Source organism: Archocentrus centrarchus, chromosome 20 (genome assembly GCF_007364275.1).
Source record: "Archocentrus centrarchus isolate MPI-CPG fArcCen1 chromosome 20, fArcCen1, whole genome shotgun sequence".
Classification (NCBI taxonomy): domain Eukaryota; kingdom Metazoa; phylum Chordata; class Actinopteri; order Cichliformes; family Cichlidae; genus Archocentrus; species Archocentrus centrarchus.
In genome coordinates this window covers 16,089,263-16,100,930 of record NC_044365.1, presented here as the reverse complement: position 1 = coordinate 16,100,930, position 11,668 = coordinate 16,089,263, and the positions used below count along the sequence as shown (strand labels likewise).

The following is an 11,668-nucleotide window of genomic DNA, read 5'->3' as shown; positions in this document are numbered from 1 at the left end:
TTACTTGTCCATATTCCCTTCCAGCAAACTTAGTTTGTGGATGGGGCGAGTATAAATACCTGTTTGTGTCTTTACTTGTACTGAACGTACCAGTCCATCAGCTCCAACATTGACATCAATGACCAATCCAAGGGGCCACTGACTGCGAGGTGTTGATTCATGCAGAACTAGTACAAGATCACCTACTTGATAATTTCTGGAATGGTGGGTCCACTTCTGCCTCTGCTGTAGACTAGGCAAATACTCCTTTGTCCATCGAGTCCAGAAAATGTCCGCCAAGTACTGGACCTGGCGCCAGCATCGACGGTACAGATCCTGCTTCACAAAGTGACCAGGGGGTAGAGAACACTCAGGTCTTAACAGAAGCAAATCGTTAGGAGTCAGAGGCTGACCATCTCTTGGGTCCTCTGACAGCTTTGTTAGTGGTCGTCCATTGACAATTTTTTCAATGATGCAGAAGAGTGTCATTAATCCTTCATCATCCAGAGTCTGTTGTCCTGTAAGGCCCATGAGGATTGAACGCACTGTTCGGATCTGCCTCTCCCATACACCTCCCATGTGTGAGGCTGCTGGGGGGTTAAACTTCCATTGTGTTTCTCTTTGGAGCAGATGTTCTTCAATCTTTTGTTGATTCCATTCATCCAGCGCTTTCTGTAGTTCACTGCGGGCACCAACGAAATTTGATCCGTTGTCCGAGCGCATCAATTGAGGTGTTCCCCGACGAGCCATGAAACGCTGAAGAGCATTTATAAAGGAATCTGTGTCCAAACTGTGCGCTACCTCCAAATGAATGGCCCTGGTTGTTAGGCAAGTGAACAGGCAACCATACCTCTTCACCTCACTGCGTCCCCTTCTGATGTTAATGGGACCGAAGTAATCGACTCCAACACTGGTGAAAGGTGGTTGACTTGGAGTCACACGATCAGCTGGTAGGTCGGCCATGTACTGCGTACTGATTGGAGCTCTGTGCCTTTTGCATGGTATGCACTGTGCTAGGACTCGTTTCACTGTGATGCGTCCTCTGACAATCCAGAAGGATTGCCTAATCTCAGAGAGGACCCTCTCAGCACCTGAATGACCTGTGAGTTTGTGGAAGTGCCATATGATGAGTTCACTGACATGATGTTTCTGTGGCAAGATCACTGGGTGTTTTGCTGCTTCAGGTATTGGAGCATTGGTGAGTCTGCCTCCAACTCGAAGTAGTCCATCACTGAGGCGTACTGGTGCTAACTTCCTCAAGTTATCAACCCTCAGTGGCTTGGTGATCTGGGAGCGTTGAACATAGTCAATGATGGAAATCTCCGCCCGCTTCAGATCATTAAGCGTTACAGGTGCACATAGTTTAGTTTTCATCTTCTTCAAAAGAATGTCTTTTGCCCGTAAGATCAATGCAATAGCTCGCTTGAGTTTGTACCAGGAGGAATACTTGTGGAAGAAACAATCAACTGCTGAATGAGTGGTGACTTTAGATGAGATTGTGTATGTCTGACTTGATTTCTTTACCTCAGCTTCTGAAGGTAAGCCACCTAGTTCCGGCTGGAGAGGCCAAAACTCTTCTCTCTGCCAAAGGAAAGCAGGACCTTTGTGCCAGCGCTCATTGCTTGCAAGTTCTTCAGCTGAAAATCCTCTAGAAACATCATCTGCAGGGTTGTGCTCTGTGCAGACGTACTTCCATAGTGAGGCTGCTGAAACTTCACGGATCTGTGAGATTCTATTTGCGACAAAGGTTTGATACCTTTTATCTTCATTTCTGATGTAATGCAGCACAATGGTGCTATCAGTCCAGAAGACGGAGTCCAGTAGGGGTAGCTCAAAGCTTTGGTGGATTTTCAGGTCAAGCTGCACTGCTACCACCGCCGCCGCCAGTTCTAGTCTTGGGATAGTGGTTGTTTTGACTGGAGCCAGCCTGTTCCTGGACATGATGATGTTACAGTATATGTTATTATGGCAAACGAGCCTGAGATAGGAGACGGCACCGTATCCCAACTCAGACGCATCGCTGAAGTGATGGAGCTGCATGGTGACTGAAGGTACAGTATAGACTGTTGGTCTGAGGCATCGAGGAATTTGTAGCTTGCAAAGTCTTGGCAGGTCATCCAACCACCGGCCCCATTGCTCAGCAATCTTACTTGGAATGGTTTCGTCCCAGCCTAGCTTCATGCGACACAGTGACTGGAATAGGGCCTTTCCTCGTAAAATGAATGGGCCAGCTAAACCCAGGGGGTCATAGACCGAGCTTATTGTGCTTAACATGCCTCTTTTGGTGCTGGGTTTGCCCTTAACATTCACACTGAATGTGAGGCAATCATTTTTTATGTCCCATAACACACCCAGAGCTCTCTCCATTGGTGGATCTTGATCCAGGTCCAATGACGGTGAGCGCTTTGCATGTTCCTGCTCTGGGATGGACTTCAGGACCTCTGCAGAATTGCTTGTCCATTTGGTCAAGTGAAAGCCTCCTTGCTTGAGTAGGTTGGTCAGCTGCGCTGCTAGATGGATGGCTTGTTGAGGTGAGTCAGAAGATTTCAGACAATCATCCACGTAGAAGTTTCTTTCAACAGTGGAGATGGTGTCTGCATCATACAGATGTGCATGGTCAGATGCACATTTTCTTAAGGCAAAACTTGCTGCACTTGGAGACCACACTCCGCCAAAGAGGTGAGATGTCATACGGTAGGTAACTACCTCATTCCTTTGATCATGGTCTTTCCACCACAGGAATCGCAGAATGTCTCTGTGGTCTGGTGTTACATAAATCTGGTTAAACATGCCTTCGATATCTGCCATCATAGCAATAGGACCTTGTCTGAATCGAATTAACACAGTTATTAATTTGTTTGTTAAGTCTGGTCCTTGATGAACAACATCATTGAGCGATACTCCATCGTACTTAGCTGCACAGTCAAAGACGACCCGTACCTTTTCTGGCTTGCGAGGATGAATCACTGGATGATGCGGGAGGTACCATACCTTGCCATCACTGCGGTCAGGAAACGAAGCAGGGACTGCTTCCGCATAGCCATTGTTGATGGTTGACTTCATTGCCTCTACATACTTCATTTGCAAGTCTGCATTTTTTGTCAGTCTACGTTCCAGGAGTTGCAGTCTGTGTGCTGCTAAGTTGACATTGTTTGGTAGCGCCACAGCTTCGTTCTTAAAAGGTATGTCTAAGATGTAGTGTGAGCCATCTTTAGAGACTGAATTCTCCCACTGCTTAATCACCTTCTGGTCGTTGATTGATAGGCTGTCCTTTTGGGTGGGGTCATCAAGCTTCCAAAACCTCTCCACCTGCATTTGCAGACTGTGATCTGACTTGAGGAAATAGGCCTTGACATTCTTTCCGCCTTCCTTGTAATCAGTTGGTCCATTTATGGCCCAACCAAGCACTGTCCTTGTAGCATATGGATCATTATCTCCACCTACACGATATTCTTCAGCTCTGAGAAGGCGTGGGGCATCCTGTCCAATGACGAGGTGCACATCATCAGAGTTAACACTGGGAATAGGAATGCCTGCTAAGTGATCCCATCTGGCAACCTCATCAGGTGTGGCAAGGCAGCTGAGACCTATGTTTAACTTTCTTAGGGTTCTCACACCATTGAGTGTATACATGTTGCCATCATGTAGAGAGTCTATCTCAAGATTCACACATCGAGTGCCTCCTACTGTGTCAAGATCCAGCCTTGCAGGTTTGCCTTTGACCTTGAGTTTCTTTGTAAGTTCTTCTGACACTAAACTTGTGTTGGCTCCAGGATCAAGCAATGCATATGTGACAGAACTGATGTTGCTAGCTTTGCCTCTAACAACCACAGGAACAATAGGTAAGCAAACATTACCATTTCCAGCACCAGCAAATCCAAAAGTGACGTTAGGTGATTGGGTAGATTGTGTTTGTTGAGTTGTTTTATTGTCACCAGTGGCATTCTGACTTGCTGCTGTATTTTGCTTGTTAGTGTGGTTTGGGTGTAGCCATTTGTTATGTTTCTGTCCACAGCCAGGTACGTTGCATACCCAATTGCGTGTGCATACCTCAGCACTATGACCCATCATGAAACAGTTTTGGCACAGGTGCTTCTCCTGAACAAACATGAGGCGTTCTGGCACAGTCAGTGATCGAAAAGCTGGGCACTGGTTCAGGAAGTGGAGCTCTGAACACTTTAGACATTTTGAATTAACTGGCCGTTTGGTGGGTGTAAACTTGTTCTCTTGAACTGCAGCTGCCTTAACATTTGCAGAGTAGTTTGGCCGAGGTTTCTTTGAGCTTTTGGTGGATAACATAACATTGCTTGGTTTCTCCTGCTTCTTGTAACTCACTATGCCACCAAAGACTGGGTCAGATCTCTTCTCAGCCTCTGTCTCAACAAAGTTGACAACGTCCTCAAGTTTAGGTAGACGTCCCCCTTAGTGATATCGTAGTTTACATTTAACCATTTGGACCTGAGATCTGGTGGTAGTTTACTGATGATTTCAACCAATGTGCGGCAACCACTGAGCTCTTCCTCACATTTCATAGCAGAAAGTGTATCCTTGCAGCCTCTCAGTTGGTCCGCAAAATCTCTGAGTTGCACATTGTCTCTTATCTCTTTAAAGTTCAAAACCTTCTCAACCCAAGCCTGGGAGATGGTATGAGGATTTCCAAATCTTGTTTTTAGTCGCTCGAGTGCTTCCTTGAAGCCTGCACTGGGATCGGGATTGTATAAGCAGTGACTAACAGCATCTTGAGCTTTTCCTTCAGTGTACTGGTGTAGACGAGTTAACTTCTCTTCTGCAGCAACAGACTCTTTGTCCACCATTGTGGTGAAAAGCCTCATGAACTTCCAGTACTGAAGGGGGTCACCATTGAACTTTATCATGTTAGTTGGTGGGAGCCTCAGGGAGTCCACTTGGGCCTGATACTGCTGCCTTGATAATTCAAGCAGGTGTGAGATTGAATCTTCTGATATTGGTGACAGTGATGGTCGTGTTGTTGATGGGCTCTTGCCAGCCTTAGGTGTAGAATATAGATCTGTTGTTACAGCTTGTATCTTTTGTTGATTGTGTAATATCTGTGCATCTAGCTCGGCCTTGTGATGCATTCGCTGGAGTTCCAGTTCAAACTCCTCTTTGTTGCGCCGAAGCAATAGCTCAAAGTTTTCTTGTTCTTTCTTTCGTAAGGCACGTAGGTTTTCTAGCTCAGCTGACATGGGGTTGTCATCATCCGTGTCATCTGGAGGAGTTTGATTTATGATGTCCAATTCACCAGCAATTAGCTGATCATCAACTTCACCAGGAGTGTAAACTTCTTGCAGCCAGGCTGAAACATCGTGGCGCACATCATGAACACTCATCAAGATGACCTTCTCATAGGCTTCCGACTCTTCTTTGTCAATATCATCAGTGAGCCTATCATGATAAAGTCTGTGTGTTTCCTGGAGTCGAGTGACAGCTAGGTCAAGGCTCTCCAGTACTGCCTTCAACCCTTCAGGCTCATTTTCTCTTATCTTTATATTTGCAGCTGTAATCATTTTAGTTATGGCTGCTTTGGCTTGTCCTCGCCTTCTCCTCAGTGTCGCGAGGTCTGCTTCTCCCTCAGACTCTTCTTTGTTGGACATGTTGCCGTCGTGTTTAACTTTATGTTACGAATAACATAAACTTGTTGTTTTGTTGTAGTTGTTTTTTTTTTTTAATTGCCCTCTGGCTATACACAGCCTAATGACAGCCGGTTAAACTGTAAATAAAATGAAATTACAATATTTAAGATCATAATACAAATAAACACAAATTTAGAACCTTTCACTATAAACCGTTTGAATAACTCACATTTAAGGTTGTGCTAGATTAATCACTTATAACTCTGAGATTCAAATTCAGCATTTAAACACTTTACAATCTCTAACATTACATTTTCCAGGTTGATAAACTGTCAAGACGCTTAGCTTTATACTCTAAACAAATGCAACAACACATCAGATTACACATTATGAGGATCTTACAGATCTAAACACAAAATTAAACCGAATTTGTGCATCTCACGGATATTCTGATTGAATACAGCGACATATCTCCTTTGAAAACCCATGCGGGAAAACGTATTTCACTTTTATGCAAAACAACGATAGTTTACATCTTCAAAACAACACAACGTCCGTTTACACAATTAAACAAATGTTTGACAATAATCAGATCAACTTACCACGTTGGGGCAATGTTATTTGGATAGTTAAGTGACAGGTTTAATCTTTGTCTGCTTTGTTTTTTCTGTTTGGCTCTCTGTAGCTGAAAAGGCTATCGTGTCTCTTTCTTCCTTGCACGTCAGACAGCACAAAAAATGTAAACAATGATTGGAGCCCTCTAGTGGAAGGGAGTGATACCAACATCCTCAGCATCACTGAGCTCACACGTGGACGTTCCCTCCTGATCTGAAGATAAGTCCTGCAGTGTGAGGCTGCCTGACTCTGATACATCCTTTACATGCTGCTTCCACTTCTCTGAGACAGTGTGGTTCCCATCAGACCCAGTCTTTGTCAGGATGGTCTGACTCTGGTTGAATCTCCAAGTGAGGTTTGTTAGAGAAGTGTTTGAGGGCGAGCAGGAGATCGTTGTTTCAATGTAGCTACCAATAACTGAAGCTGAAATAACACAGAAATAAAAGAATCTGTATTAAGGAGTAAAACCCTCTGAAATAAAGACTCTTAAGACATCTCTAAACCTCTAAAGAGTAACAATAGCAGGACCTGCAGGTTTATAAAAATACAGAAGCTCTGAAAGGACACAGTCAGAGATTTTGTGCAGATCTTTTCTCTGAACTAATGAGGAACACTGATCCTGGACATGAGCATGGATATGGTCTAAATAACCCTGACCCTACATTTTAAAGACACACATGTTTGGATAAAAATGTAACTATTTTCGATGTGTGCCAGTTAGAATGATTATATAGTTTGGTTCCTGATTGTACACATTCTGATTTCCTACATTTAGATGACAACTTTGACCTCACAGGGTCAGTATTTAAATCTATAGGTAGAGACTGAAACTGCTGCTTGTTTCTATCAGTACAAGCATCTTTGATGACACTATGAAACTAGTTCACCTGGTTCTCCCCATTTATTATAACCAGCTCCTGTTGCTGCAGCTGTGAGTGTGACAGGTGCAGCAATGACTATGAAGATCTGTCTGATTTTCAGAATAGCTATAGGAAGGATGAAGCTTTTGCTACAATTAAAGTTTTTAATGTGTTCAAAAACATCTACTGTGAAAAGTAGAGAGGGTGCCTCCTGGATCCAAACTGGCCTGAAAGCTGATGGGGCCTGATTATTCAATACTTTGTAAGAGAAGAATTTTAAATTCAATTCTGGATTCACAGGGAGCCACTGAAGAGAAACCAATATGGGAGCAATGTGATCACTATTTTAACTTTTAGAACAGCTGAATTACAATAGTTCAGCCTACAAGAATTTAATGCATACACTAGTTTTTTAGCATCACTCTAAGGTAGGATGTTTCTAATTTTAGAAATATTGTCCAGATGAAATTAAACTGGAGAAGGGCTGGACTCTGTTCCAGTCTGGAGTTGCCCTCGGTGAGAGGCGGCGAGCTGGGGTGGGTATTCTTGTATCCCCCCGGCTTGCTGCCTGTACGTCGGAGTTTTCACCGGTGGACGAGAGGGTAGTTTCCCTGTGCCTTCGGGCTGGGGAACGGGTCCTGACTGTTGTTTGCGCTTATGCGCCGAATGACAGTTCAGGGTACCCACCCTTTTTGGAGTTGCTGGGTGGGGTGCTGGAGAGTGCTCCATCTGGTGACTCCATAGTCTTGCTGGGAGACTTCAACGCTCACGTGGGCAATGACAGTGAGACCTGGAGGGGCGTGATTGGGAGGAATGGCCTGCCCGATCTGAACCCGAATGGTGTTTTGTTATTGGACTTCTGTGCAAACCACAGTTTGTCCATAACAAACACCGTGTTCGAACACAAGGATGTCCATAAGTGCACATGGCACCAGGACACCCTAGGTCGCAGGTCGATGATCGATTTTGTAATCGTATCATCAGATCTGCGGCCGTATGTTCTGGACACTCGGGTGAAGAGAGGAGCTGAGCTGTCAACTGATCACCACCTGGTGGTGAGTTGGATCAGGTGGCGGGGGAAGATGCTGGACAGACCTGGCACACCTAAACGTATTGTGAGGGTGCGCTGGGAACGCCTGGCAGAAGCCCCAGTCCGGGAGATCTTCAACTCCCACCTCCGGCAGAACTTCGACAGCATTCCGAGGGAGGCTGAGGACATTGAGTCCGAATGGACCATGTTCCGCACCTCCATTGTTGAGGCTGCTGCTCAGAGCTGTGGCTGCAAGGTGGTTGGTGCCTGTCGTGGTGGTAACCCCCGAACCAGATGGTGGTCACCGGAGGTGAAGGGAGCCATCAAGCTGAAGAAAGAGTCCTATCGGGCTTGGTTAGCCTGTGGGACTCCGGAGGCAGCTGACAGGTATCGACAGGCCAAGCGGAATGCAGCTCGGGTAGTGGCCAAAGCAAAAACTCGGGTGTGGGAGGAGTTCGGTGAGGCTATGGAAAAAGACTTTCGGACGGCATCGAAGCGATTCTGGCAAACCGTCAGGCGACTCAGGAGGGGAAAGCAGTGCTTCACTCACACTGTTTATAGTGCGGGGGGGGGTGCTGCTGACTTCAACTGAGGCTATAGTCGGACGGTGGAAGGAATACTTCGAGGACCTTCTGAATCCCACTGACACGCCTTCTGTAGTGGAAGCAGAGTCTGGGGATGAGGGGGATGACTTGACCATCACTGGGGGTGAGGTCACTGAGGTAGTTAAACAACTCCTTGGTGGCAGAGCCCCTGGGGTGGACGAGATTCGCCCTGAGTTCCTGAAGGCTCTGGATGTTGTAGGGCTGTCTTGGTTGACACGCCTCTGCAACATCGCGTGGAGATCTGGGGCAGTGCCATTGGATTGGCAGACCGGGGTGGTGGTCCCCATCTTTAAGAAGGGAGACCGGAGGGTGTGCTCCAACTTTCGGGGGATCACACTCCTCAGCCTCCCCGGTAAGGTCTATGCCAGGGTGCTGGAAAGGAGGGTGCGTCCGTTAGTCGAACCTCGGATTCAGGAGGAACAATGCGGTTTTCGTCCTGGTCGTGGAACGCAGGACCAGCTCTTTATCCTCTCAAGGATATTCGAGTGTGCGTGGGAGTTTGCCCAACCAGTCTACATGTGCTTTGTGGACTTGGAGAAGGCATTCGACCGTGTTCCTCGGGGTGTTCTTTGGGAGGTTCTGCGGGAGTATGGGGTGTCTGGCCCATTGTTGCGGGCCATTCAGTCCTTGTACAACCACAGTGAGAGCTTGGTCCGTATAGCCGGTAATAAGTCGGATTTGTTTCCTGTGGGTGTTGGACTCCGTCAGGGCTGCCCTTTGTCACCGATTCTGTTCATAATTTTTATGGACAGAATTTCTAGGCGTAGTCAGGTGGCGGAAGGCTTCTTCCTTGGTGGCCTCAGAGTCTCATCTCTGCTTTTTGCAGATGATGCGGTTCTGTTGGCTTCATCAGGGGGGGGCCTCCAGCTCGCAGTGGAACGGTTCGCAGCCGAGTGTGAAGCGGCTGGCATGAGAATCAGCACCTCTAAGTCTGAGGCCATGGTCCTCAGCCGGAAAAGGGTGGAGTGCCATCTCCGGCTCAGGAACGAGTTCTTGCCTCAAGTGGAGGAGTTTAAGTATCTCGGGGTCTTGTTCACGAGTGATGGGAGAAGGGAACGGGAGATCGACAGGCGGATCGGGGCTGCTTCTGCAGTGATGCGGACGCTGCACCGGTCCGTCGTGGTGAAGAGGGAGCTTAGCGTAAAAGCGAAGCTCTCGATTTACCGGTCGATCTATGTTCCTACCCTCACCTATGGTCACGAGCTTTGGGTAGTGACCGAAAGAATAAGATCGCGAATACAAGCGGCAGAAATGAGTTTCCTTCGAAGGGTGGCTGGCCTCTCCCTTAGAGATAAGGTGAGGAGTGCGGCCATCCGGGAGGGGCTCGGAGTAGAGCCGCTGCTCCTCCACATCGAAAGGAGCCAGTTGAGGTGGCTCGGGCATCTGATTAGGATGCCTCCTGGCCGCCTCCTGGGTGAGGTGTTCCGGGCATGTCCCACCGGGAGGAGGCCCCGTGGTAGACCCAGGACACGCTGGAGAGATTGTGTATCTCGGCTGGCCTGGGAACGCCTTGGGGTCCCTCCGGATGGGCTGGAGGAGGTGGCTGGGGAGAGGGAAGCTTGGGCTTCTCTGCTTAGGCTTCTGCCCCCGCGACCCGGCCCCGGATAAGCGGAAGAAAATGGATGGATGGATGGATGGATGAAATTAAACAGTCATATTTATTTGTTTAATGTGTGAACTGAAGGACAAAATCATCCTGATCAAGAATGATTCTGTTTCCTCACAGCATGACTGGAGGCCAAGGTAATGCCATACAGAGTGACTATCTGGTTGGACACCAGTTTCTGGAGGTTTTGGGGTGAGTACAATAAGTTCAGTTTTGTCTGAATATGGAAGCAGCAAATTAAGTCATCCAGGCCTTTATGTCTTTAAGACAGGGTTCAGATTCTGGGGTCTGTGAAGATAAGAGCCACAGTAGGCCAGATACACTGCTTTAGCCATGTTAGCAGCCACAGGTAATAATGATGTTTTCATTCAGTGAATTGGATCCATTTGAATGAGTATCGATCAATGATGTGATGAGTGTCAGCATCTCATCCTATTATATTCCAATAATGGCTGGCAAACAGGGTGCTGTGAGATTAGGTGTGTCCTGTAGGATTTTGTGATAATTGTATGTTATTATTGCCCCACTGGACAAAACACGAGTAACGTCATGATGTGGGTTGTTGTGTCCCTATTTTGGCTGAGTCTTTCTGCAGGCAGGCTCCTCCCAGCAGGGTGGAGTTTTGTTCCCGCTCTTTGGCTGCACACACCTGTTCCTCATTCTCCTCATCCAGCTCCAGGATTTAAGGACCAGTGGTGCCATCCATTCTCCTCCAGATAGTCTGCTTTCCACAGTGGTAATCAGGCCAACCTTTTTTCTCTCTCCATGATCTTGTTTCCCATGATGCAAGAAATTCTCCCCATCAGCCGAAAAGCCTCCACCTCCTCACTCCCTGTCATCGCTGAGTTTCACTAAACCTGCCTCAGATCAGTCGCCACCTGGACTCCATCCGTCCATCACCCTCCTGCCTGCATGCTCGCCCTCCAACACCTGATAAACTCCAGACTCTTGCAGCACCCAGTTTCCCCTCTCCCAGCAACAACCTCCCAGAGGCATTTCTGATCACACCATCTACATCGCTTTGGAAATATAGTTGGATGGACTTTAATACCTTGTAAATGCCTGCTAAATGTAATGAATATTCTCCTTTTATAGTGCGTGTTTATAGTGTTGTAGTCAAGACCACCTAACCCGAGACCGAGACAAGACCAAGACCAGAGTGTATCGAGACCGAGACAAGGCCAAGACTTTTAGGGTCCAAGACCAGTCAAGACCAAGACCGAGGGAGGGCGAGACCGAGACAAGACCAAGACCAGTGCCTGATGCTACATGACCCAATAAAATGTGAAACATGATCAAAATTACTTCTCAAATTGATCTGAAAGATCCACATTCCCATAAAGTCATCCTGATATTAAACACTCACAGCTCAAATAAATATA

The 11,668-nt window shown here is 47.0% G+C and overlaps 1 protein-coding gene across 1 annotated transcript; it reads right to left on the bottom strand.

The window, feature by feature from the left end:
* Positions 1 to 944, bottom strand: LOC115799932 (uncharacterized). The gene has a single exon (XM_030757218.1). The coding sequence runs from the start codon at positions 940 to 942 to the stop codon at positions 1 to 3; it is 942 nt and encodes a 313-aa protein (XP_030613078.1). The 5' UTR covers positions 943 to 944.
* Between the last annotated feature and the right edge of the window lie 10,724 nt (positions 945 to 11,668).

Excerpts from the sequence above, each read along its gene's own strand:
- LOC115799932 (XM_030757218.1), bottom strand. The coding sequence starts at position 942 with ATGGCCGACCTACCAGCTGATCGTGTGACTCCAAGTCAACCACCTTTC.